The sequence below is a fragment of the Chiroxiphia lanceolata genome, chromosome 3 (assembly GCF_009829145.1).
Source record: "Chiroxiphia lanceolata isolate bChiLan1 chromosome 3, bChiLan1.pri, whole genome shotgun sequence".
NCBI classification, from domain to species: domain Eukaryota; kingdom Metazoa; phylum Chordata; class Aves; order Passeriformes; family Pipridae; genus Chiroxiphia; species Chiroxiphia lanceolata.
Window position 1 is genome coordinate 54,995,623 of NC_045639.1, and position 24,219 is coordinate 55,019,841.

At 43.4% G+C, this 24,219-nt stretch overlaps 1 protein-coding gene across 2 annotated transcripts in view; it reads left to right on the forward strand.

Moving 5' to 3' along the window:
• LOC116785098 (T-cell activation Rho GTPase-activating protein-like) overlaps positions 1 to 24,219 on the forward strand; it is a 51,816-nt gene that overhangs the window by 25,024 nt on the left and 2,573 nt on the right. Inside the window, exons 3-10 of one of the 2 annotated variants that reach the window (XM_032684316.1) lie at positions 18,913 to 18,954; positions 19,389 to 19,473; positions 19,581 to 19,634; positions 20,215 to 20,281; positions 21,728 to 21,900; positions 22,682 to 22,843; positions 23,251 to 23,360; positions 23,923 to 24,118. In XM_032684316.1, coding sequence (XP_032540207.1) covers positions 18,913 to 18,954; positions 19,389 to 19,473; positions 19,581 to 19,634; positions 20,215 to 20,281; positions 21,728 to 21,900; positions 22,682 to 22,843; positions 23,251 to 23,360; positions 23,923 to 24,118 — 889 coding nt within the window. The remainder of the gene's footprint in view (positions 1 to 18,912; positions 18,955 to 19,388; positions 19,474 to 19,580; positions 19,635 to 20,214; positions 20,282 to 21,727; positions 21,901 to 22,681; positions 22,844 to 23,250; positions 23,361 to 23,922; positions 24,119 to 24,219) is intronic. The other variant, XM_032684317.1, reaches the window with a different exon arrangement.

Consider the following 24,219-nt stretch of genomic DNA (forward strand, 5'->3'; position numbering starts at 1 on the left):
CATTTAGTGGGATTGATCCTGTTTTCTTTTCCTTACACAATGCACTTTTGTAACAAGACAAAGATAATGCTCAGAGAGCTCTGAGACTGGCTAGCCTCCTCAAAATCCAAGTTTTCTTGTTCAATTTGGAATAAATAGATAGAATAAAAATAGCTTGTTTCATGAAATATAGTCACCCACTCCAAAAGCAGAATCCTGCTTTATCACCATCAGCTCAGAGCAGTGGCCGGGAGGTTGTCTGTTACAGTGGCTGTGTATCCAGTGTTGCCTGATAGCCCTTGAAGACCTTCCTAAGGCTGGGAGCACTGTGTGCACTGATTTCAGCTCCTTCCCAGCACAGAGTACACAGGCTGATGGCAGTTTGTGTCTGGAGAACCAGTCAGAGCTTCCAGGCCTTCCTCCTGGCCCTGGGGTTTGGGAGTCTGACTGCCACAGCTTCCATATTAGAAAATATTTGCAAAAGAGACTCAGACCTGTAAGGTTTCATACTCTGGAAAGATTTGTTTGGCTGATTGTTTTCGCTCTTGCCTCATATTGCAAAGAAAAGAAGCATGGAGAGGTCTGGGAGCTGGCTGGCAGCGGTCCCAGAGACCAGCCAGGATTTGAGGAGATCTGGAGAAGAACGAGTCTACCTTGGTCATGTCTTTTTCTCACCTTGCAAAACCCATCTTCACCATCTGTTTTTGTCCTGAAGGTGGGGAGGATGGCAGAGGTGCTGTTGTGCTAACCTTGCAATCAACCGAGGCTCTCATCCGATGGGTCACTGAGGTACCCCAGGAACATGACAAGATACAGAATATGCCACAGTGACTTGGACTGATAAATGGTGTTCAGCATACTTAAAATGCAACCTAGATGAGTGTCAGTGTTATGTCACAGAAAAATTATTTGTATTGGGGCTGATGGATACAGGGTTTTTTGTGTGTGTGCGTGTGTATGTCTGCTGGTTTCTGAAGGTCTGCGAAGGCTTGAAGTCATCTGTGAAAGGTTAAAACCCTCAAGTGAAAAAAAAAATAGCTTGAAATCATACACAGGTGGTGTTGACAAATAGCAGTTTCTCAGGGGTCCAAGAGAACTTTTGCCTCATTTTGGGCTGGTTGAATGCTAGTTGATAAAGCATGAATGTGACAACAGAGCCTTCTCTGTGTTACTAAGTAGTCTGAAACCCCACCTTTGTCTTTTTCAAATATACTGTAGTTTGTAATCACTAAGTCAGTCAGCTGCTGTGAGGATGACACAAGCAATGGTCATTTCAGCACTGGGGAAAGACCCAGTGGGGTAATGATGATGAACGTGTCCCAGACAACAGAGAATTCTGGTCATGGGAACGAGCAATTCAGCAAATTTTTCAAATAACAAAAGGCACGTTGTTGCTTTCAAAAGAATAACGCAAGCCAAGCTAAGTCACTTGATTGGCAACAAAATGAAGAGATCATTTAAAAGAAACCGAGTGTATCTGAGTTGTAGAAAACTTGCATGCTTTCACAACAAGGCACTAGGCATTGAGGCAAGACACCAATCAGCTGCCACAGATCTTACGATGTTGTCGGTCACATGAACCAGCGTTGCAGAGAAAATCTCTCTGATGTGCCTTTTAGACAGTTACTCAGCAGATCAGCTGCCATGGGAAGGCTTTCTATCTCACCAATTATGTTCCATTATATGATTTAAGAACAGGAGTCCCTAGCAGCATTAATGAGAGAGATGGGGAAAGGCCCCCAGTCTCAGCAAGGTGAAAAAGCAAACTTTTACCTTTCTGTACTCCCTTGTAGGTTGTTGCACGTCTAAAAATCATTATAGCTCGTCAGATTAAAGGGACTGGTTTTTTCCTGGCTTGCCTGTTAATTCATCACATGGAAGCAGACCCTGCTTCTAGTTTATCAGCCTCCCACATCCAAACAAGAAGTGTAACACTTCAGAACCAGCAAGTTCCTCTCTGAGGAGGAGGTTGGTGTGAAGAAATATCACCAGCAATTGCTTTCTGAATGCACAGTGGGCTGGAACATCCTCTCACTGGCACCTGCTATTATGTAGTCTTTGCAGGAGCCCCTTGTTGACATATGCAACCACACCTGCAGATCTGCCTCTGCTCTCATTCCTTTTTTTCCTTTCTGCCTTCTGCTTGGTCAAACTGGAGGCATAAACCCAATTGCTGTCTGGGCCTGAGAGCGTTTTGCACTCTGTGCCTTGGGCAAAGCAGGGGAGAACTCAGCTTAGAGCATCCCCAGTGGCAAGGCAGGCACCTAAAGCAGCTATTTCAAAACTGCCAGGAAAAATCAGACATGGCAATCCCAGGCTTCCTTTATCATAAGGGAGGCATGAGATTGGTACAGACCCATGCTGCTGAGGGGAACCTTGGCTAGTAAATGAGATGCACCTCAAGTCACAAAAGAGTTGAGTGAGAGCTACTACTGGGGAGAACTGTTTAAGAGCAAGGTGCTACTGTTGCATAGTGAGCAGTATGAGTGGAAGGAAAACAGTGGCGTTATTTCCTAAGAGCTGCACAAGGAGGATGTCTGTCTTTATCAGGAACTGAAAGAAGCACTTTTCTATAAAGAAGAGCAAAGAGGAATTTTTATTCCATCTCAGTTTATTTCTTCATCTGGAAAACAGGCTCCCTCCAGTTTTCCTCTTAGGCTGAAGGAAGCGTGTTACTTGTGCATGCTACTCTATACATACTATGTATTTAAAATCCATGTGTGGTAGTGTGGGAAGTACTGAACAGTTGAACCTGTGGTTTAAATCCCTTTATAGTTAATGAGCAGAAAAAGGCAGTTCCAACTGCAGAAACCCTCTGAGCTGTTTTTGGTTCCTACTGTAGGACAGAATTCCTACCCATGAAGACATGCCTGGTTACTCTCTCTCTGAACTATGGAGAGAGTCTGGGTAACTAATTTGGATGTAGAAGTGTCAGTTTTAGACAGAAAAAAATAGCCAGTGGGTGTTATGCCTGCTACCTTTGCACTGACAGGGATGTCTCATTTGTTCCAGCCCCTTGGACTGGCTATGTCCACTAACAGTCTTAGATTTTGACTGCATCCTTTTTGGGCAAAAGCTGTTTTATTGTACTGTGTTTGAACGCCTTGTGCTCCTTCCATGAACCCTCAGTGTTGCCACATGTGAAACTGACAATAACCATCATCTCAAAAAATGAAAGTATGCTTGTGTCATGCTTCTGCAATTTCAGTGTTGGGATAGCGATGCCAGTGTAAATGGCAGGATGGAGGGAAAAAATCAGGACATATGTAAGAAACCATGGCAATGTCAGTCAGAATGTCTTCACAGCAGTGACTGTTGCTGATTTCTACCATCTGAAACTGTGAGCCTCCAATCTCAAAGACCCTAGGATAATCTCAGTGGGTTAGAGCATGGTGCTAATAATGCCAAGGTTTCAAGTTCTATCCCAGTATGGGCTATTTGCTTTAGAGTTGGATTTGATGATCTTGTGGGTCCCTTCCAACTCAGAATATTCTGTGACTCTCCAAGAGGTGGTTCCCATGGTTGCTCTAAGGAGGCAACCTAGAATTGAGTCCCTGCCACTCCCCTCTGCAGCAGTGGCACAACCTTCTGGCTGAAGCACAGGCTGGGTCTTGGTGCAGCAAAAAGGCAACATTCAGGTGTGATGAAAAGCAGGAGGCACTCATCTTCAGATGTAGTAGTTCTCTTATCCTTATCTGGCCCACTAAATTCCCTGTTGCCCTTTTTCTGGTGAATTTTGGTGACATTTCACAGAGCTGGGCTGGGTTGCATGGCACAACATTCATCTGCCATTCTATCTGGGTCATCTCAGGCTTGTATCAGAATGTGGGAAGTGGAAGTAGAGGCACCACTTTGTATCTAGACTGTGATCACATTATTCTTCCCTTTGTAAGCAGGCCATGCAGTAAGCATGCAGCACCACAACAGCAAGGCCAGGTTTGTAAGAGGAATTGTGCTGAGACATGTATGTGTAGATGGGACAGACGGACAAAGGCCCCCAGTTTCAGCAAGATGAAAGAGGGCAAACTTTTACCTTTCTGTATTCCCTTGCATATTGTTGTAAGTCTAAAAATCATTATAGCTGGTCAGATTAAAGGGCCTGGTGTAGATGGCTGAGATAAGAAGGGCAGATGTGCAGGCATGTATCTTTTGTGTACTCCTATCAAGAGGAAAGCGGTCACTCTTGGTCATAGGAGACCAGAGATTTACTTTCCCCTGAGTTGTCTAAAACTAGTTGAACACCAGGAAGCACCATTCCTCTTAGAAATCCTAAACTGCAGGCTGTGACAGGTCTGGAAGGAGTGAATGGCCTGTATAAAATCTAGAGAACCACTGAGATCTCTTTATTTCATGGCACAGCTCACTAGTAAGTGAAAGTTATACAAGATGTAGAGATCCAGGATTGAAAGAGACTCCCATAAAGATGTCTTCTGGCTTCATCCATCTTTGTGTCAGACAAGCCTTTAGTAACTTTATATTTCTCCATTCTTAGTCTGCCAGAGGAGGGTGAAAACACTGCCTTTCTTCCACCTCACCTCCTTTTTTCATTGCAGCCTGTGTGTTCCTGGGGGCAGTGGCAGCTCCTTGTTAGAAATAGCCAAGAGCAGTCCCCACAGTATAGGATAGGGCCAGATCCTGGCATGTCAGATGCTGTTACCAACCTTGCACAGAGCGAAGAGAGGAATGACCTGATTTGGAAAAGCCCTGATCACCTACCTCCCTTGGACAGTGCCATGACCACTTTGAAGAACAATCCTGACACAGCAGTCCTGGAAAACATTATATTGGTATGGAGAGACTACAAATGAACATTTGAACATTCAGCAGAAGTAAGAATGGGAGAACAGAAGGGAAAGGCCAGCCATGTGGATATCACACATAGGAGCAGAGCTCCTTCATTCTGGCATAGCACAGGGCTGGCGCAGGCACATGAAGGACCAACTCTGCTTCAGGAGAAACTTACGCTCTATGCTCAGAGTCAAATGAAAGGTGGGATTTAGGCTTTGCTGACTGATATCCAAGCCTCCCTAGCCTCCTTGATCTCTCTTACATGAGGAATTCATGATCTTTTCAGACACAGGATGATGAGCTGGATGAGGAACACTTTACTCATCCCATGAAATGTTTCTGAGTCTTACAAGTTTTCAGAAGAAAATTCTGTTCAGTTTGCACAAAACTCTAATTTCCCAAGGTATTTCCAAAGAAACTGGAAGAGAGTTGCACTTAAATAAACAGCAGTGTGAAAATCAGGCTAGACAAACAATGTCAGTCACAGACCTAGCAACATTGGGCCACTTGGCTGTCTTTCATTGCAAACTAGCAAAACGAAAGTTAAATTCAGTGAGTGAATTTTAATTGCAACATCATTCCCTGTGATGTCTGGTTTTGGATATCTTGAGCCTCTAAGAAAAACATCTTCATAATCTGCAGAAGTAACTTCCCTTCTGCCCCTCTTGCAAAACTTATTCCAGGAAATGATGAGAGAATTAATAGTATAGTGAGGAATCCATTTCCAGGAAAAAAAAAACAAACTTCAGGCTGGATGGAACAAAGACAAGAGAAACTGAACAGTGTGGAGGGGAAACATAATCACAGCTACTGTGAGGTAGCTGCATATCTCATTGCAGAAATAAAACTGGGCTAGAAAACACCACATGGGTTGCAATGAGATGTATTAAAATTTTTAAATAAGAAAGATAAGAATATTATTTATATTTATCTTAAGCCCACTCCTTATGCATTTATTTCAAATCCAGAATAAGAAAGGGATTTCAAGAAAAAAAAAATTCTGTGTAGCCATATGAGAGACATTAGGGGAGCACATGGAGTCAAGGCAGCTAAAATAGGTTTGCCCATACAATCATGAAGTGGACACTTCCCAGTTACTTCCCAGTTTGACCTGGCAATCGAGATCTTTCTTCAATTCTTCTTTCTTTCTTCAATTCTTTAATGTAATTTCCCACATCTTTACTAGAGGGAAACCTCCCTCCCTTTTTAAAATTATTTCTTGTTGTGCAGGCATATGCATCCTTTCATTTCAGATTTCCTTGTTTGTGAGCCTGAGTTTGAAAGCTGGGGCTCCCAAGCCCCCAACAAGGAAAATTAGCTGTGTTTATAAACCTGAATGGAAGGAAAGTTGCAACCCAGCTTAAGCCAAGTCCAGGGAGGTGGCTATGACTGGACAGCTATTCATACCAAAGTCATAGATTCCCATTCCACTTTTGTTTGGTATAAAAGGGTCCATCAACTGGAGAGGGAAAAAAAAAAAAAAGAACAGTGAGGGTTAGTAAAGACAGCCAACTTTTCCAGAGACCATTTTTCTCTCTCTCATTCTCATCCAGAGCAAGCATGATGTGTAGCTTTTTTTCAGTAACTTCAGGTGGCTCTACAGAAACCCAGCAGACTCCTTCTAGTCTGTTTTCCCTTTTGACAATCTCTACTGTGACTTTGGATCTGTATCTCAAAGGCAAAACAAGTGGAAAAACAGATGTAAATAGCCGAGGAGCTGGAGCACAGGTTCCTTCTGCTTGTCACTTTTCCTGTCTGTCTCTGACCTCCGTGCTACTCCTGCCCTCAACTATGGGCACTGCACAAGCTGGGTGACATGGGCATGATGAGAGCTGCTTGCTCCTCATTGAGCACTCTCTTCCATCTACCCAACTTCTACATTTCATTATATGTAACATCCACTAGTATGTGGATTTCTTACTCCACCCTACCATCAGTCTGAAAAGAGAAATGAGAGAGAAAAGTAGAAGAATATTATACCTGCATAGGTGTTAAATAATTCTTTGTCTTTGCTAATAATTATTTGTTATGTTTGTATCCTTGAAGATGTCACCCAGGTGTTCTTGCCACAAGCCCTCCCTCTATGCACCAGCTGAGGGGCTTGAACACTGTTATTTTAAGAGTTTAGTCGAAAAACAAGTCACGGTGGCTTGTACCAGGTGAGGGCTGCTGTCTCAAAGATAAAGATGCATATTTGCATCTGAGGAGCATCTCTTCATTCAGCATCTCTGTCAACTGCTGCCTCCCTGTCTCATGGGCCCACAAGCAATATGTGCCACAGCAGAGGTGGAAGCTGTTCAACTGGCTAAACCATCTCCCTCCTCCCTGCCCTGTTGCAGCCAATTTGACAGCTGTCAGATGTTCTCAGCATGGTGGCTGCTGTTGTTGCTGGATTGGTACTGATGGGAACTTTGCCTTTAGTGTTCCTGCACTTATTGGTTGATGGGCAAACAAAGTGTTCCCAAGGCAATCCAAGCTTGCAAATGTCTTTGACAATGTTTGGTACTTTCTACCTCCCCAAAAGCTGAGTGGACTTTAAAGAAAATAATGCAAAGGTATTTTTATCACTCTGTAACTTATATATAAAAACTATGTATTTATGTTGAACAGCAAAGACATTGTGAAGGTTTGTGGGTCCCTCAGATGAAAGATTTTAAGATTCATACATAGCAAAAACAGGGACCACAATCGAATCCCCCTTAAAATAAATTTAGCCCCCATCTACAGAGAACTCAGTCATTAGGTATATTGAAGATTTGTTACTAGCTGCTCTTAAATTGAACTGTAACCATCCCTGGAGGTTTTGAGAGAAGTGTGAGCATACACACACTCTGCCATAGGACAGCTGGTTAGTAGGAATCAGGTTAGCCAGCATTAATGGCGTGAGGCCCAGTGGAAGTTGGGGAGTCTGTAGTCCAAATCAGCTATGACATGCGCAAGTGGTGTTATCCATAATCAGCCAACACAATAGGATGATTGCTTGGTTTTCTTTACACCTTTGTTATTGTTGCATATTATACGGGAAGATCCAAACACCTCCTGAATTCTTGCAAGACTTTTAAAGGATTCATATTTTACACTTTGCATTATAGCACTGCTCATGAAGGAAAATGGTACCTTCCTCATTTTCCTGTAGCCAAGGGTGTCCCTTTTAATGCACCAAGTCTGTGGAGAAGGAACGGTTTCTGCCTGTGCACAAGATTATTAGCAGGTCAAAGTCCTGTTGAAGGTTTATACACATGGTACCATAGTGAAGATACTCCAAAGCATAGTAGTGATCCAGCACCCACTTACAGTAAAGGATATTGCACTAAAGGAATATCTCACTGTGGCCCCATAAGTTAGTCCAAGGCAGAGTTCATTCAGAGCAGAGTTCTACTAGGGACACAATGAAATCTCTTAATTCATAAGATTTTGGTGAGTAGATCTTTGAATCATACTCATTTTTTAGAGACAAGTCATCAACTAAAACTTGATTTAAGTACTATTTAGAGCAACCTGTCTCTGAATCCCATCCTTGCAATGTTCCTGTGCAATATTTCTGTGACAACTCAAATAAAAACTTAGATGCTGATGTCCACCCCTTTTCTCTCTGTGCCCCCAGATCTGGAATTTCAGGCAAGCACCCTGATATTAAATCCATCCTCTGTATTATCAGGTGCAGTCTAGGTCATGATTTTATGCTTTTACCATCTGTTTTCTACAGAAATTATTTGGGGAATGCATCACATAGACTCTCTGTAGCTCCTTTCACTGGTATTGAAAATAAAAGGGATCGCAATGAGAAGCGCTGCACAAGCACAGGTTAGTTTTATCTCAGCCATGGTCGGTGCAAAGCGATCACGAAGAAGAGAAAACTGAAAGGAGTTACACCTCATGTTGCAAGAGCCTGCCTGTTCTCTCCCTGACACTGATCTCAGACAGAATTTGCCAAAGCAGTTATGTTCCCACCTCCTGTTTTAAATGAGGGTGGTGATTAAAAAGGCAACAGGTCCCTAAGTATCTTTGATGATCCGGTCCTTGGCTACACTTCCTCACCAGAGCCCTCAGTGGTAACTCCCCAACGTAAAGATGCCCACAGCTGACAAGAGCAGCTCCAGCCTCCTCTTGCTCAGATGGTGCACAAGTCATGGCAAAGGAGATAAAATCCCACCAGTAGGCATATGCTGTTTCCATCCCTTCTTCTCTTCCAAGGAACAGGGAGGAGGGTGATATCTTGACCACACAAAGTGGATCCCTCATACATATGTATTATTGTGAAATCACCATGTCTGTGGTTTCTAATGGAAATTCCCATTTTGAGGACAGACATTTTTATTAAAAGTAACAGAATATTTCATGACAGCAGGCTTTTATAGGTGTTCTCTCACAAGACACAATCCAAAAACAAAGGCCTGGGATTTTTTTTTCCCATTTTTTGTAGCAACTTATCACTGTTTAATTTTGAACACCACCTAAACAGGATGGTGGTGTTTTAAATTTGGGGTGCATGGAGAGCCAGGCTGCAGGAATCAGGCCCTATTCAGTTATACCTACACGGATACAGAAACAGCCACACAAATCACTGTGAGGGAAGGCATTTTTGGCAGGAAAATTAATTCTGCAAAACTAGTGTTATCTTGCACATTGAGAAAAGGAGAACGAACAAAACCTGAATTTTGAGGAACTAAAACTAGGACCTGCTAAGCAATAATAATAAAGAAGGAAAAAAGAGAAGGAAGATGAAAGAACAACCACAGTCTCTGACTGTAATTCCCTTTTTTAGAATTAGGTCTGTATCAGAAATTAAGCAAACTACTTTCAACTGATGAAACGTGGATTTTTTTTTAATCAGTACAACATAATTCAGCTTTTAGAAATGAAACTGGAAAATACGAGCATCTTTTTTCCCTTATTTTCATTAAAATCACCTTATCTACACAGAATACTGGCCAAACCTCAGCCAAAATTCTCTAAGGTAAGCTAAGCAAAAATTGCTGGTTGACCAAAGAAAGGATATTGTTGCCATTAGTTAAAACAAGTAATCTTTGCAGCATAAAATGGGCCTTTGCCTCTGGACCAGGTACTGCAGTGTACTGAAAATGAAAGAGGGGAATTTCAAGCTCTGAAGTGATACATAAATCCAAATTCCATTGATTTTCACTTGCTTGAGATGAGAGTAGAGGAAAGGGGCAGACCTATAAATTACAAGGATAAAGCAGTGATTTCTGTCTTGGAGCCAAAAGTATTCAGTTCACACTTCAGCGCATTCAACTAAACATTTGTCTAAACATTTTGGTGAAAAGTGATGAACTGAATCAAGTACTTTGACACACCGAACATCTCAGCTTTCACACAGATTGTGTCACAGTGGTGGAAAGGAATGTTCTCTGGCTTGTTGTTGGGATATAGAGCAAGAAGTCAACCTCCATACACACATCCCTCCAGTCACTATCCCAGTGGTTTTTTGGAAGATTAAATACAAAGTTTATGAAATTGGCAGCTACCTCTTACTTCCAGCACTTATTCTATGTTGACAATACAAGGCAAGAGCCTCCTTAGGAGCCTGAAGGTAAATAGCAGTTGCAATTACTTCAGTGCTGTGTGGCCCTTCCCAAGCTCATGGTGAAGGAAGTAACCCCTTGAAGAGCATGTAGATATTGGGTGACACCATTTCCCACTGTCAGCCCCACTGTCAGCCCCCCTTGTTTAAAGCATAGCCTCTGCTGTGATCATGCTGGAGTCTCCATGCCAAATCCCTTCCCAGAGGTCAGGAAAAGGGAGAGGAGTTCATGCTCAAAAACACTTTTTTTACAGAATGTAGGTAAAATGGATAGTTCAGTTGCCATATTAAATGGTTATTTAATTGTCACATTGTCATATATTATCCTGACAAGCTGCATGCTTAAAATAAGTGAGTATTGGATGTGGTCAGAAATGTGCTGCATTTTGATTCTACTGTAAGTAGAACTGTAAAGACCTTGGAGGTACACAAATAATGTCCAGGAAAATAGCATATTTTCCTCATGGGTGATGCACTTTAAAAATGCTTTAATTTGTCAAAGGTTTGTCATTAAGGCTAAAATTAAGGACTTCTCTTTGCTACACAGCACATAGGAGATAGAAGAGGCAACTCTTTATGGGATTGTCCTGTATGTTCCAGTTTTCACCAAAAGATATCAAAGCACGTTATGCATGGCAGTGACCTATTATTTTCAGCATGTTTTTCATGAGAAACTGAGGCAGAAAGAAGGCAGGCTATCTTTCAGATGTTGTATGGAAAATCAAAGGGCAAACTGAAGCATGTCCTGGAGTTCACACACAAAATCCTAACACAAAAATACAATTAGAGTCTTTGGTTAGTCTGAAAATTCCCTAATAGGGGGATTCCTGTGTCATAGGTTGTCTACTGTTTGATTACTGAGAGCCGAGGAAGCCTGTTCAATTGTTAAAACAATGATTTTTTTCCATACTTGTGACGTTCATTAGGACTTTTCCTTTAAGGTCAGAACAGAAGTATTATCTGCATTGTTTATTCGTGTCAGTCTCACAGTTATGACAAGTTTACATTGCAGCACACTCTCATCCAAAAAAACTGTGGGAATGCTTAGTTCTGGAAGCAGCCAGAAATGTTGCAGGGAGAAGGGACAACCACTGGGGTGTAACGAAAGCCCCCCAAACTCTCTCTTCCAACAGTCGGGCTCTCCTAAGATAGCACAGACAGGAGTAAATTACAGAGATATGCCATATTTCAGTGCCTGATTTTAGGAAACAGTTTTGTGCTGAGTATAGCATTGGATAGGACTTACTTAGAGCTATAATAATTCCAGGGGGTTAAGTTTGAAAGATTCACTCTGAGGATCTGTGTATAATGCAGTAAGAATAGCCACTTTGCCTTGCTACGTACTAAATGGAAGTAGGACACCCTTAAAAATGTACTAGCATCTTAGTTTTGGCATAATTTAGAGGATAATGAGTGTTCATTTTTACTCTCTGAATACTAAATTCAATTAAGTTATATGAGGAAAAGATTGGTTCACAGTGTTGCACAAGCAGTACTAAGACTCTGTAGAAATATGGTCTTTGGTTTACACAAATGTTACAGCAGTTGCTGAACTGTACATCTTTTGGCTTAGAATTTTTAGATCTTATGGTAAGAGGATTCCATCTCTCTTTGAAAAGACACTTCTTGAGGTAATTCTGGGGCACCTAATCTTATCTCAACAAGTAACCATGTAACTGATAAAAGGATCTAGTAAAATTCATAGCATTTCTTCTCAACTTGTCCTTAGAGTGAGGACAGGCATTTCTTTTCAGACCTGAGGAAGGGTTTTGCACCTGTATCAGTTAGCCTGGTCAAAGATATATCCTCCCCTAGCAAATTTTCTTTGCTCATTCTAAGACAGTTCATGACTATAATACCACACACAGCAACTGTTTTCAGATTGAAAAATCTGAAAGAAACATACTCATCTGATAGATGGGAGAAAAGGTAAAGCCCAAACAAAGCATAGACAAACCTTTAAAAGGAAGTGGAAATGGAGAACAAATTCTTCTTTTCAAGCCTCAGCCACCACTGATCAGGGAAATGGGCACTGTGGCATGCAGGGTACCTTCTCTACATACTCTTTACTGTCATTTCTGTGCAGTGATTGCATGTCTGAAAGCAAATGCAGGATTTAGAGCAGGCACACACAAGTGGAATAAGCAAAGGCAGCCATAACAGCACCTGGTCTGCATGTCAGCAGCATAAATTAATGGCCAACTTCGCAGGAATGCAAGCCTGAAAAGAACAGCCTGGCGGTTCTGGCTGAGCCCTCTCCAGTAATGAGTCAAATAGCAGAACTCAACCTGAAAAGCATTTTTTCTTCCCTTGACCCCACTCTCACTAGGAGGTGATCCCAGGTCCTGCATGCCCTGGAGGGTGGGAATTCCTCTCTTATTCCTGGCCTGGAAGTGTCACCGTGCTTTTGCAAATGTGAGAGTGAGGACCTGGCTGCCCTGGTTCCAGGTGTGACAGCCCTCGGTGCCCTCCAGCTGTGGCGGTCGGAGCTGGTGCCCTACCCTATGGTGCCCCTCCATACTCCGCATGTCCCTTCTGCAGCAGCAGCCGCGGTCCCGTTTGCCCAGGGACCTCGTGATGCCCTGTGGCAGGAGGCAGAGCCCATACCATAAGAAGCATTTGCTTTCAGAAATCCTCATAAGGTAGTCATGCTTCAAAACAGGACAGCGATACAGAATTGGAGTGTTTATATAAAACACTAACAGGGCTGCTGTTGCTAGTAGCAACAATATGGCAATCACCAGCTAATATGGAGATGTTTGTTTTGAATTTATCATCTCGATTTTGATGGGTGGCCAAAGCTTCACAGAAGAACATTTTATTTTGCTGTGTGTGGATGTGCATGCACAAGGACAGCACATGACAGCAAGCAACCCTCCCCAAGTATGGGGTCAAATATTCTCAGGGGAGTTTAACTGTAGTCAGCAGAGTTGTGCCTGGAAAGATTTGCTTTGCCTGACGCTACTTTTGCCTGGAGGATGGAATCTAGGTGCGTGGTCATAGAAGTTCTTATTCTTGGTTAACTTAGTGGTGATGAGCAGTTACTAGCAGTTCTACTTATTACTTAGGAAGTAGGTACAACAGAGGAACGGTAAACTCACAAGGGCAACACTATGATGAAGAGTTTGGGGATGTTTCCATCATACCACTGGGGCTTGGAGGAGGCCAAGTGGAGACAAACAATGGGGAAAGTCCAACTACTTCTAGTTGTTCCTCCTAGGCACCTGTGGTGACAACTGTGTTCATGGCGATGCGCGCTTGCTTTGCCTAGAGCATCTGTTGCTCTGCTGGGGGAGTGGTATGGTCTTGCATCTCTTGAGGTTGGCTTTCTTTTCTAGTTTTATTATCAATGGGGCACATACACAATGAAACCCAAAATTACTCTCAGGCCAAGTTTTCTCAGTCTTATTCCAGACTGACTCCTAGGCCAGTCTGCAGATCATATTTTTTGTGAAAGTGAGATGACTTCTGCTTGAAAGTCACACGCAAGTTAGAATTCAATGTGAAAACCAGGTTATCTCTGGTTTCCCCTGATTCTCATGTTGAGATCTGAGATAATTTTGATGCTGAAATTCAAAGCCAAACAAAAGGTGCAGAAACAGGAGAAATACAAGCCTACATTAAAAAAAAAGAATCAAAAAGAAAACATTTGTATTAATCCTGAAAAGCAAAATCAAGACTCACACCTCTCTGTATTCATTAAGAAGCATAATCTGTCCCTGAGAGCAAATGAACTTGGCAGAAAAGTCCCATCTCGGTTTCTGATTTGTGAATGAACAACATAAAGAAGCAAAATAAGTGAGAAACCTGCTGGAGTAACAAAAAAAGTGAGCGTCTCACTTTTCCAATATTTTTTGAGTACCTTCAACCAGAAATCTTGAGAAGAACAGGCATCAGACTGAAATATACATATTCTCTATGACCATTTTGTAAGCAAGCAAAGGTTTAGATCTGCATCTGCTCAGTCAGAAATGATGGGCAACTTCAATTCCCTGATGCCTTTATGCTGGCCACCTCAGGGAGCCCAAGGAACGAGTAATTCCCATTCAGACACAGCTGAACAGCAGCACAGACCCTTCGGAAAAATGTCCCATATGCACCTGTTCTCCACAGCTAAAAAAACACCTACTGGAACCAGTCACCTGAAGATGAGTAAAAATCTTTAGAGCTGCCAATTTACTCTTGGGGAAAGCACCCATGAAAGAATAAACAAAACATCCTGCAAAGCAAATATAACCAAAAGAGTGTCATGGGAAGGACTCAGAATACACCTTTGTCTGTATTTATGGTGCTATTTTTTATTTTTAACTATTTCCTGTGCAATAGTAACACAGTGTGTAGAAGGGTGGTGCAATCTAACCCACACTACAATCTAACCTTGATATCTAACTCAGGATAGAAGTCAGCTGAACAGAGCTGGGAAAAACTGACAGTGAGTTTCACTTTCCAAAGGCAGGGTTAGTATGAGCCCAGGTTCCACCTGACTCCTGCAGGAGTTCAGCACCAGCTGGGTTGATGAACTGTTACAGGCAGGAGGTAGGGATTGGTCTGATCAAAGCTCCGTCCATCCTCTTTTCTGTAATCAAATCCTGAACTGTGCCTATGCAATCCCTAACACACTCTGGAGAGTGAGTGGTAGGAAATCAGAGCTGCCTTCAGAAGGCATGTATAAATGTGACCTGTTACCAGGAATCCACTTGCCAGCCTGTTCCTGGAGTCCATGGACAGACTGTACAGAGCTTTCCTTTCTGAAAAAAAACAACCAACCCAACAACCTCTGACTTGGGCATAATTGCTTTCCTTATTTTGGTAAAGGTTCCTTTTGTTCCCTGGGGAGACTGCAGCTGTGGCAATGAAGACAAAACTGGAATACAATCCCTTTTTCACGTGGAGAGGCACTGCTGAAGGCTCTTTTTGCTCTATATGGACTTGAAAGAGTCACTGCCCCAGGCGCATCCTGCTGTATGCTTCTCACAGCTACACTCCTGCTGCCTCCTTGCTGGTACAACATAGCAAAGCTGGGTTTCAGGATTCATTCACACAAACCTTTGTTTCTAGAAGCTACTGTGTCAAACATTTGCAAGAGTAATAGAAATGAATAAAAGTGAGCTGTGGCTGGGATTTTCCCATTTGTGGTTTGATGAGGAGGGAAGAAAAGAGTCACTCTCCAGTCACAGTAGATTTATTCTTTTGTTCCTTTGTTTGCTGTCAGCTACTGATTCCTTTCTCATGCCAACTGATGCTGCTCTTCACTGAGCCACAGTGTAAGAAGAGAAAATGCCTAGCTTGACTGGAACTCACACAAAGGGGAAAATCACCATTTGGTCTGTGTTGACAGCAAGTGCTATATAAGCCCTCTCTTCAAAAATTGGTTGGGCAAAGTGATTGGGAGTGGAGCACAAAATCAACTACGGTCTCAGAGAAGAAAGGGGCTGTCTGGGACCAGAGGGAAGCAGAGGCATCAAACTGATGTCCTGGATTCTATAAGGAAAATCCTTCACATCTTGAGGAGCAAACCTAGTCTTGAGAGGTTTGAATCTATCCAGGGCTGACTGCTCTGCAGGACCTCTCTGTTCCTGCTTTCCCTCCAGTGAATGTAAGCACTTCAGCAGAACTGAGGGAAGCAACCTGACATACAAGAGAGAAAGAGCTTCTACAAAGGCTTCTACACAGTTCCTACAAAACCCTTGCAAGTCCACCCTCTCTGCCATGCCCTGATCTTTGTGTAAACATGCCATGTCTTTAAACATGCCATCACTTAGACAGGGATGGATTGGGAGTAATACATCACCTGCAAACAGCTCCAGGTGTACCCAAGCCACCTGCCATCTATTCTGCTTGCCCAGGGCAGTGGCTGTGGGACAAGAAACATATTGCTCTGAAGCATCATGGTGTAAGATCTGTACCAAACTGAGGGAGGATCAGACCACAGCAAAGATTTCAAGTGCAAAGCAAAGCAGAGCTTTTGTAGATGGTGGTAAAGATCTTGGAGAAGCTGTTTATGTAAGGGAATTTCATTTGTAAAAGCCCCATAGGATAGGCCTTTTCTGTTAATATGCAGTGTGGAGATTGGCTTTGGGTGCTACATCTGTGTTACCCTTTCCACACTGATGGAGGAAGCTGTGAAGCTGCTCTGGCTGGTAGGCATGAGGACAGCTCTTCTGACCCTGGGACCCTGCACACAGCTCTGCAGTGCTTGGCAGGAGCCAGCACATACTTACTGCTTTTCAGAAAAACAGTCAAGATTCCCTCTGTGTTGCCATACAATTACTTCACCAAACCATTGCTTTTTAGGATGCCTGCTAGTCACATGGGGCATGCTTGTTTGTAATAAAATAAGTTGCTTTAAAATAATTTTGGCACAAATTAAGTGTTTGTGATACATATCATAAAAGAGCTATTAAAAAAAGAATGCTCTCAGAAGGGTAAAAAAAATCAAATTGTTTTTCATATGGGTGGACCTATACACACACATCTTCCACATACAATGGCCATTATATCCCCACAATTGTTAATGGATTAGAACTAATTTGATAAAGAAGCAGCAGTGTGTGCCAATGCACAGTCTGGTGATGTGCTATCAACACACCACCCATTACTGTATCTTTTCCTGGGAAACTCAAAGCATTATGCCCTGTGTACAGCTGTGGCCTAACTGTAATTTAAGCTTCTGGCCTGCCTAATCACCACCCATTAAACTCACATTTTCTTCACAAGTCACACATTTTCCAGATCAAACCCTGTGTCTTAGTCATGCAACAGACTGAGGTCAGAAATACATCTGTTTACAGTGCTGGAATTGAGGGCAAGGCAGAACTGAAGTCCATAGGTCCCCTAAGCCTCTGAGATACTTAACAGACAGGTATGTTTGGATATACATTTAACAGATGTTGTAAAAAATAGATGCTCCTTGTCCCAGAAATCCTGCTGGGAATAGCAGCAGCAGTGCTGCAGCTGCCAAGCAGCCTCATAAGAAATTCTCAGGAGAAAGTGATGCAGGATGACAGTATTTCTGCAACCACATGCATCAGCCCATGGAATTTAGTAGGGAAATGACAGATATCATGGGACAGATAATTAACAAAAAAGTCAGCAGTGAGTAAAAGATCAGTGGTAAATGCACAGGGCTGCAGAGTAATTGATTGAGATTCTACTAAGTTTCAGCCTTAAACCAGTCTACAGACCACTGTCTCTACAGAAGCATGGAAATGACAGACCTCAGGAGGACTTGAAAGGTCTTCTACAGTAACTCCCCTCCCTAAAAAAAAAAAAAAAAAAAGCAGAGTGGCTCTCCTTTTGCCCTTCTGGACACATCTCTATCTAACCAAAAGTAAATTTTGCACTTTGGTTTTCTGCCAGAGTCAAGCTGAGATCACCTTTGTGTTTTGCATGAGACAGGGTCAGTACTACACAGGCCAGGTCTGATGTGGTTAAGCAAAGAATGGCTTTCAGGGTAAATTCAGCAGCGGATGTAGCCATTACGTGCATCTGCAAAGAACTGTGTTAAGACACAGCCCCACCCTCTGCACATGTGAAATGGAGCATCCATGGGGGAAGCAGCAGAAAAACCAGTTTCACAAGTGGGCTTTACACCCAAATCCACTGCTGAAGAATTCCCTACCATTTGACTCAGCTTTAACTCCTCTTTTTCAGAAGTTTAAAAGAGTGGCACCCCGAAGAGGTTTGTAATTTGCCTTGGTCAATAAATCAAAAGAACTAATATCATGCATTTAATATCAAACATTGATGAATTTGTATAATAGCCTGGTAGAGCGAGTACTATATTCCTGATGTGCCCAGGCTGGGGGCAGTTAGCAACAGATCCTGAAAAACTACAGGGAGAGCAGAGATAGATCTTTCCTGGATATTTTTATCTCTTCAGCTGAATTAAAGTTTAATACGTGGACACATAGTTCTTAATAAGACATATTTTAAGCAAGACTTTACATTACTTATTGTCATACATTACTAAATTGTTACATAGTGCCACTTCTTCTATAGAAGTCCAGTGCTAAGACTGTGAAGAACTACTTAGCACTGGCAAAGTTTGTTTCTACATCTTGCAGACAGTAAACTGTTGCCATTAGCTTTTAGAAAAATATACAAAAACATTTCCCCGAATCTTGTCTATTCCACTCCTCCATGACTTTAACTCAGTGTAACTTGACTTGGTGGTGCTGCTTTGAACTGCCAAACCTAATGTCTCTGAGCAGTCAAAGGAATGACTGTACCCACTGCTCTTTGACGGTAAGGAGAACCTGCCCACACTGCAGCCCCCTCTGCACATCCCACCTCTAGCTGGTGATGAGAGTTGGAACCTTTACCTGGTGAGTGTCTCATCTTTTCCACCCATAACAGCTACCAGAGGTGCATTTTTTTTTCTTTAAGAAAAAAACCGGTAGCTCCTCTAAAAGGAAAGAGGAAGCCAGAAATTTTGTAGCGTCTCTGTCCTGCCCAATGATGCTTCTTCCTGTCTGTGAATTTCCACCTGCCCCTTCTGCATATATAAGGCAGCACACGTGGTATAGACTGTTTAGTTGCCTGCCTCCGTCCAAAGGATTAGCAGCAGTGGGAAGTGATGCTGTTTCTCCTTTCCTCTGCAGTTCACGGGAGGTAAAGGAGCTCTGGCTGGACTCACTCCTTGGGTAAGTACTGACTGAGATAAAATCTGTGGCACTGTGGATGAAGTCAGCAGAGGGGCTTCAGATGCAGCTGTACAGAGCTGTACGAAAATACAGACGTGGGAGAGCTGTGCCCACTGCTAAGTGTAGCTCGTGGGCAGAGCTGACCGTGTCTCTTAGCCTCGTGTTTGCAGATTAACGACCATATGTAGCTGTCACCATTTGCTCATTTTTTGCATGAATTAAAAATGGAAAGCTGCTTTTATTTTGTTTTAATCAAGAGGCAGCTAGGGCAGCAGGGCTGAGCATCCTTCCAGAGAAGGGCTTTATGGTTTACTTGTGTGGGGGATCTTGCTGGTTCAGGATCATACATGCTAGATTGGCTTTCAGGGGAGAAAGACAAGAAGGGTGCAGTTTTACAAAGCTCTTTCTTTGTCCATTCTCTGTTCCATAAACAGGCAAACAAAAAGATTGAAGGAAACCAGAGTGTCCAGAGCTCCCCCAATCAAACTCCTAATGAAAGTGTTTAGCAGCTGTAATACTGTGAGTGTCTTAATTGTTTCAGCTCTGTCAACAGAGTGATTTTGAAAAGCTCTGATTTCTAAACTATACCATTCAATTACTCACAGTGTCTTTGTTTTCTTACCTAGTCAAAGACACTAAATGCTGGGAACATGGAGAGTCTGATTGAGTGCCAGTCAGAGGTAAGCAGCCCCTACATTTTCCCAGCTCTTTCTTGGGTACTGGTGTGAGATATCTTAGCAAAGTGGGGGTGGCCCCTCTAAGAGCTACCGGCTGCCTACCCTCACCCAGGAGCGGGCAGAGCTCTTCAAAGGCAGCTCTGTGCAGCACTGAGCAGGAGCTGGGCATCGCTGGGGGCAGTCAGTGCATTCCCTTGGCTCCCGAGGAGCTTTGCTCAGGAATCTTTCAAAGCCATCAAGGCTCCCTGGAAGAGTTTGGGAGGAAATTTCCAGTGCCAGGGGAGAACACAAACAGCAGGCTGTGTCCAGCTGTTGCTTCTCTGGATCAAACACGCAGCCTGAAAGAGCACAGAGTTGTGACCTGCCGGGCATGACTGGGGTGGCTGCTGCAGGGTTTACCTCAGACCCCTCTATTTGGCAGTGAAGCACTGTCAATCCTGGACTGAGGCACCTCTTCAGCAGGTGTTGGGCTTGCTCTGGTTATTCTCCGGAGCCTCCCGCAGAGTTATGAGGAGCTTCAGCAATTCGCTGGTGCCCCTTGCTACTGGTGGCAGGTCTATTAACCCTAACATGCTTTTTGCAGGCTGATGCCAAGAAATGTCCCCCGTTGGTCCCAGCAGATGCTGAAGACAGACTTTGCCTCTCAACTGGTGAGTTTTAAAAACAAACTGAGGAACTGCCTTCTTATATAATGCTTGCAAGCCGGCACTTGTGCAAAACCACCCAAAACTGCCCACTTCCCCTCCCTGAGAGTAATCCATAGCCCACATCGAGGAGAGGGCTTAAGCCCTGGAGTGCCACTCGCTTATGCTCAATGGCAGAGGTGACAGTGCTGAGTGCCAGAAGTCTTGTATCCCTGTCCCCTGGTCCTTAGAGCTGTTTCAGTGTGTTCCCTGGCAGCGATGGGAATTAATGTGTTTCTTTCTCACTCGAGCATCCCCACTGAGGTGTGGCACTGGAAGCCAGAAGAGTACTGCTACCAGCTGTTGCTTGCCAGAGCAAATAAACCCTCCTGGCAGCAGCAACAGCACTTGTTTTTTCTCACCATGCTAAACCTCAGCAACCTGTAAACAACCCAGAGGAGACCATTAGCAGGGCAGGGTCAGATTTGGAGCACACCATCATATCAGATCAGCTTTCAGAAGTACCAGAAGCTAACGTTTTATATGACACTATAATGTTAAGCGACTTTCTCATAGTTTTTAACCCCTCCCTACTTGTGCTAAGCCACAAAGACAGGTCCTGAGAATTTCTCATCTGCTTAAGACAATGTCATTTTGGAGTAGAAGGCACACCATTGGAAATTTGCAGAAGGCAAATCTTTTAGAAAGCTTTCCATCAAAAGGATCTTTCTTTCACTGTTTCCCAAAGAGAAAAAAAGGCACACCCCACCACAATACAACTACCATCTCTAAATTCTTATCATGCCGTCCTCTTAATGAAGCAGATGCAAAACCCATGCTAAGAGATTTCTGACCCTGAAGCCTGTGAGGCACTACTGTGATGCTCCCATCCTCTGGGGCAAGTATCACCTTCCACTGGCAGGCTGGCAGGGGGCAAGGACTAGCTCTAGAAGGACACTGTTGTTAGAGCTGGCTCCAAAGCTGGCAGAGGTGGAGCAATGTGTTTTTATTTCAGGCTGTAAAAGAGGCCAAAAAGCAGAAGCCCCTATTTCCACTCTTGCCCTACGGCTGGGCCACAGTCAGACCATGTAGTGAAAATTGTTGTCATTGCCAGCTGCCCAAGTGGCATATCTGCCTCAAAGTTATCACAGAAGCCACTGCAATATCAAAAATCTCTATAAATGCTATTTCTATGCCTTGTATGTTCCCACTCTCTAAGAAGAAACAGTGATGAGAATGATAAAAACACCCAACCCAAAACAGGAAAGGTGGTGGCCTTAGAGGGATGGTCACAGTTTTACAGTTTAGGTAGTTGTTTCCCTAGTAACGACTTAGTTGTCTTTTAGTTTCTCCCCATTTAGTTTGAGTTGTTTCAACATACATCTCTGCACTACATGCACATGAAAGACCATATAGTGCTCTGTCAGGGTTTAGGGGTTTTTAATCCATTTTTTGCTTTCCTTTTGCTTGCAGCAGATGGAACAAAGAAAAGAAAGAAGCTGATATCGCAGTCATTTACTCTGAGACGAAGCTTTACCAATGGAAATTCCCCAGGGCAGCTAGACTTGGGTGCCAAAATCACTCTATTTGGCCAGCCTCTGGCAATTATCTGTGGAGAAGATGACACACTGCCCCAGCCAGTCCAGGTAAGGAAGTATGGGGATACAGTTATCATAATTCTGACTTCATTGGGAGGCAGGATCACCAGTACTTGTGCTGCAGCACCCAGGAAATGAGTGATTTTGGTGTTTCCGTTCCACACCCACTCCTGATAAGCTCGGGGCCCATCCCAGATGTACAAAGGGTCAGGTCTATGGGTTTTGTTGAGCCCACTCAGATTTCACTGGAAGTAACTTGGAGACAAACCAGGACCGGGAATAGGAGATGAAGGTCTGCTCCTTAGTATAAACTTCTGTGATTCTACAGCAGTAATTTAAATAAATCTTTCAGCAGCATAAACTTCCAAGGATTTCTGTATTTCCCTGAAAAAAGTGTACAGCTATGGACTGCCACCAACAAATACCTAAACATTGTCTTCTGGATAAAAACGGTCTTGTAACAGTTCTGCCACTGAATTGGCTCTCCCAATAACAGGCATTGGTCTCTTACAAGCAATATCTGCCTGGCTTGTGAGGGAAGGGATTTGAACTAAGACTTAAGCCATCCCTTTATTTCCTTATGGAAGGAAGCAAGGATGACTCCACTGAAGTTAGTGGAATTCACCAGTTCAAAAAGAGGGTGGACTGGGGGAAAATCAGGCTCTTGCCTATGTAATCTACTTGGAGCAGGAACTAGATACTGAACTAATCAGAGCACAGTGTACATCTGGACAATTTTTCTTCTGTTTCTAAAGAAATGTCCTGCTAAAGGACCTTCCTGCACCCAAGTAACTGTTCTCTCATTTCTGTTTGATTTTTTTCCCTGAAGGATCTCCTAGCTATATTGTATATGAAAGGACCTTTCTCTGAAGGGATATTCAGAAAAGCCGCCAATGAGAAAGCACGAAAAGAATTGAAGGAGGACCTCAACAAAGGCGGCAACGTGGATTTGAAAAGCAAATCTGTGCACCTGCTGGCAGTGGTTTTGAAGGTGAGCAACTCTGAGCTACATCGGTGGGAGGACATTGCTAATCTGCACAGGCCCACTCTAGTGCCCAGAGCTGACCTAGGTGGGACTCCAAACTAAAGCCAGAACAAAGCCAGACTAAATGTTTCAGGCTTAGGAAAGTTTGGAATTTTCCTTTTCCACCTGATTTTCAGATCTACTTGTGCTGCTGATTTCCTGCATGCCCAGAGGAAACTCACTTTGTCCTCCTCCTCAGCATCCTCCCAGGGAGGAATAGTGAGATTTTTGGGTGAACAAAGAGCAGCTGAAAGCTGGTTCCTGAATTGTACTGCTCAAGTCAACCTGCCTCCTAGAGAGCCCATGTGACAGTAATGCTCCCTCTGTCCTCAGAGATAGTGTCAAAGCTTCATATAAATTTCTTGGCCTTGCAGGACTTTCTCCGAAATATTCCCTCCAAACTCCTGTCAGCTGACCTCTATGAGAAGTGGATGCAAGCTCTGGAGAAGCCAAGCAAGCAGGAAAAAATTGAAGAACTGAAAGAGTAAGTTTTTCAACCAGGAAGTTTTTCAACCAGACCCAATATGATGGAGTGGCTGGTAGAGGCCAACGATGTCTTTCAGAATCAAGAGTCTCATTTAGAAGCCTATCATTTATATCAGCTTGCTATTGCTCCATGGGGCTTGGTTTAGAGGGCTCCAGCAGCAGCACTTCCTGAACTTTTTTGAGATTGCTCTATGAAACAACCAGCTTAGGAAGAGGGCAGAGGCTGCAGTGTCTCAGCTAACACAGTCATGGTGCTGTGGGACAGGCACTGATATGGACCTTTCACATCTTCTGGCAGTAAAGTCTACTCAAGGACGTGGGCTGCTGCAATGCTGCCCTTCAGTCAAGACCTCATAATTAAAAATTTTGTAATTAACCACATGCTCAGCTGTGGTTGGGGATTTATGAATGATACTACTTCTAAGCAGTGAATAAAACACACACATGACTCTTTCTGTAGGAAGCATTGTCTGTCTGAATTTAATTGAGACTTGCTCAAATAGAGAAGCAGAAGCCACTGCACCATCAATTAATGTCACATTTTGTTTCTGTTCGTGCAGGGTGGCTGACAAACTGCCTAAACCAAACCTCGTCTTGCTCAAGCACTTGCTCTCTCTGCTCCGCCACATCAGCCAAAATGCTGAGACCAACAGGATGGACTCCAGCAACCTGGCCATCTGTGTTGGCCCAAATATGCTGAGCCCAGAGATGGACAGCATGCTCCCACTGGAAGTACAGAAGGAGATGAATGACAAGGTATCTTGAGCTGACCAAGCAGCCACTCCCTTTGGGGCAGCTCAGAACCATCCATAGGGATCCCACTGCCACTGCTATTGCAAAAGCTCAACAGAACAGCA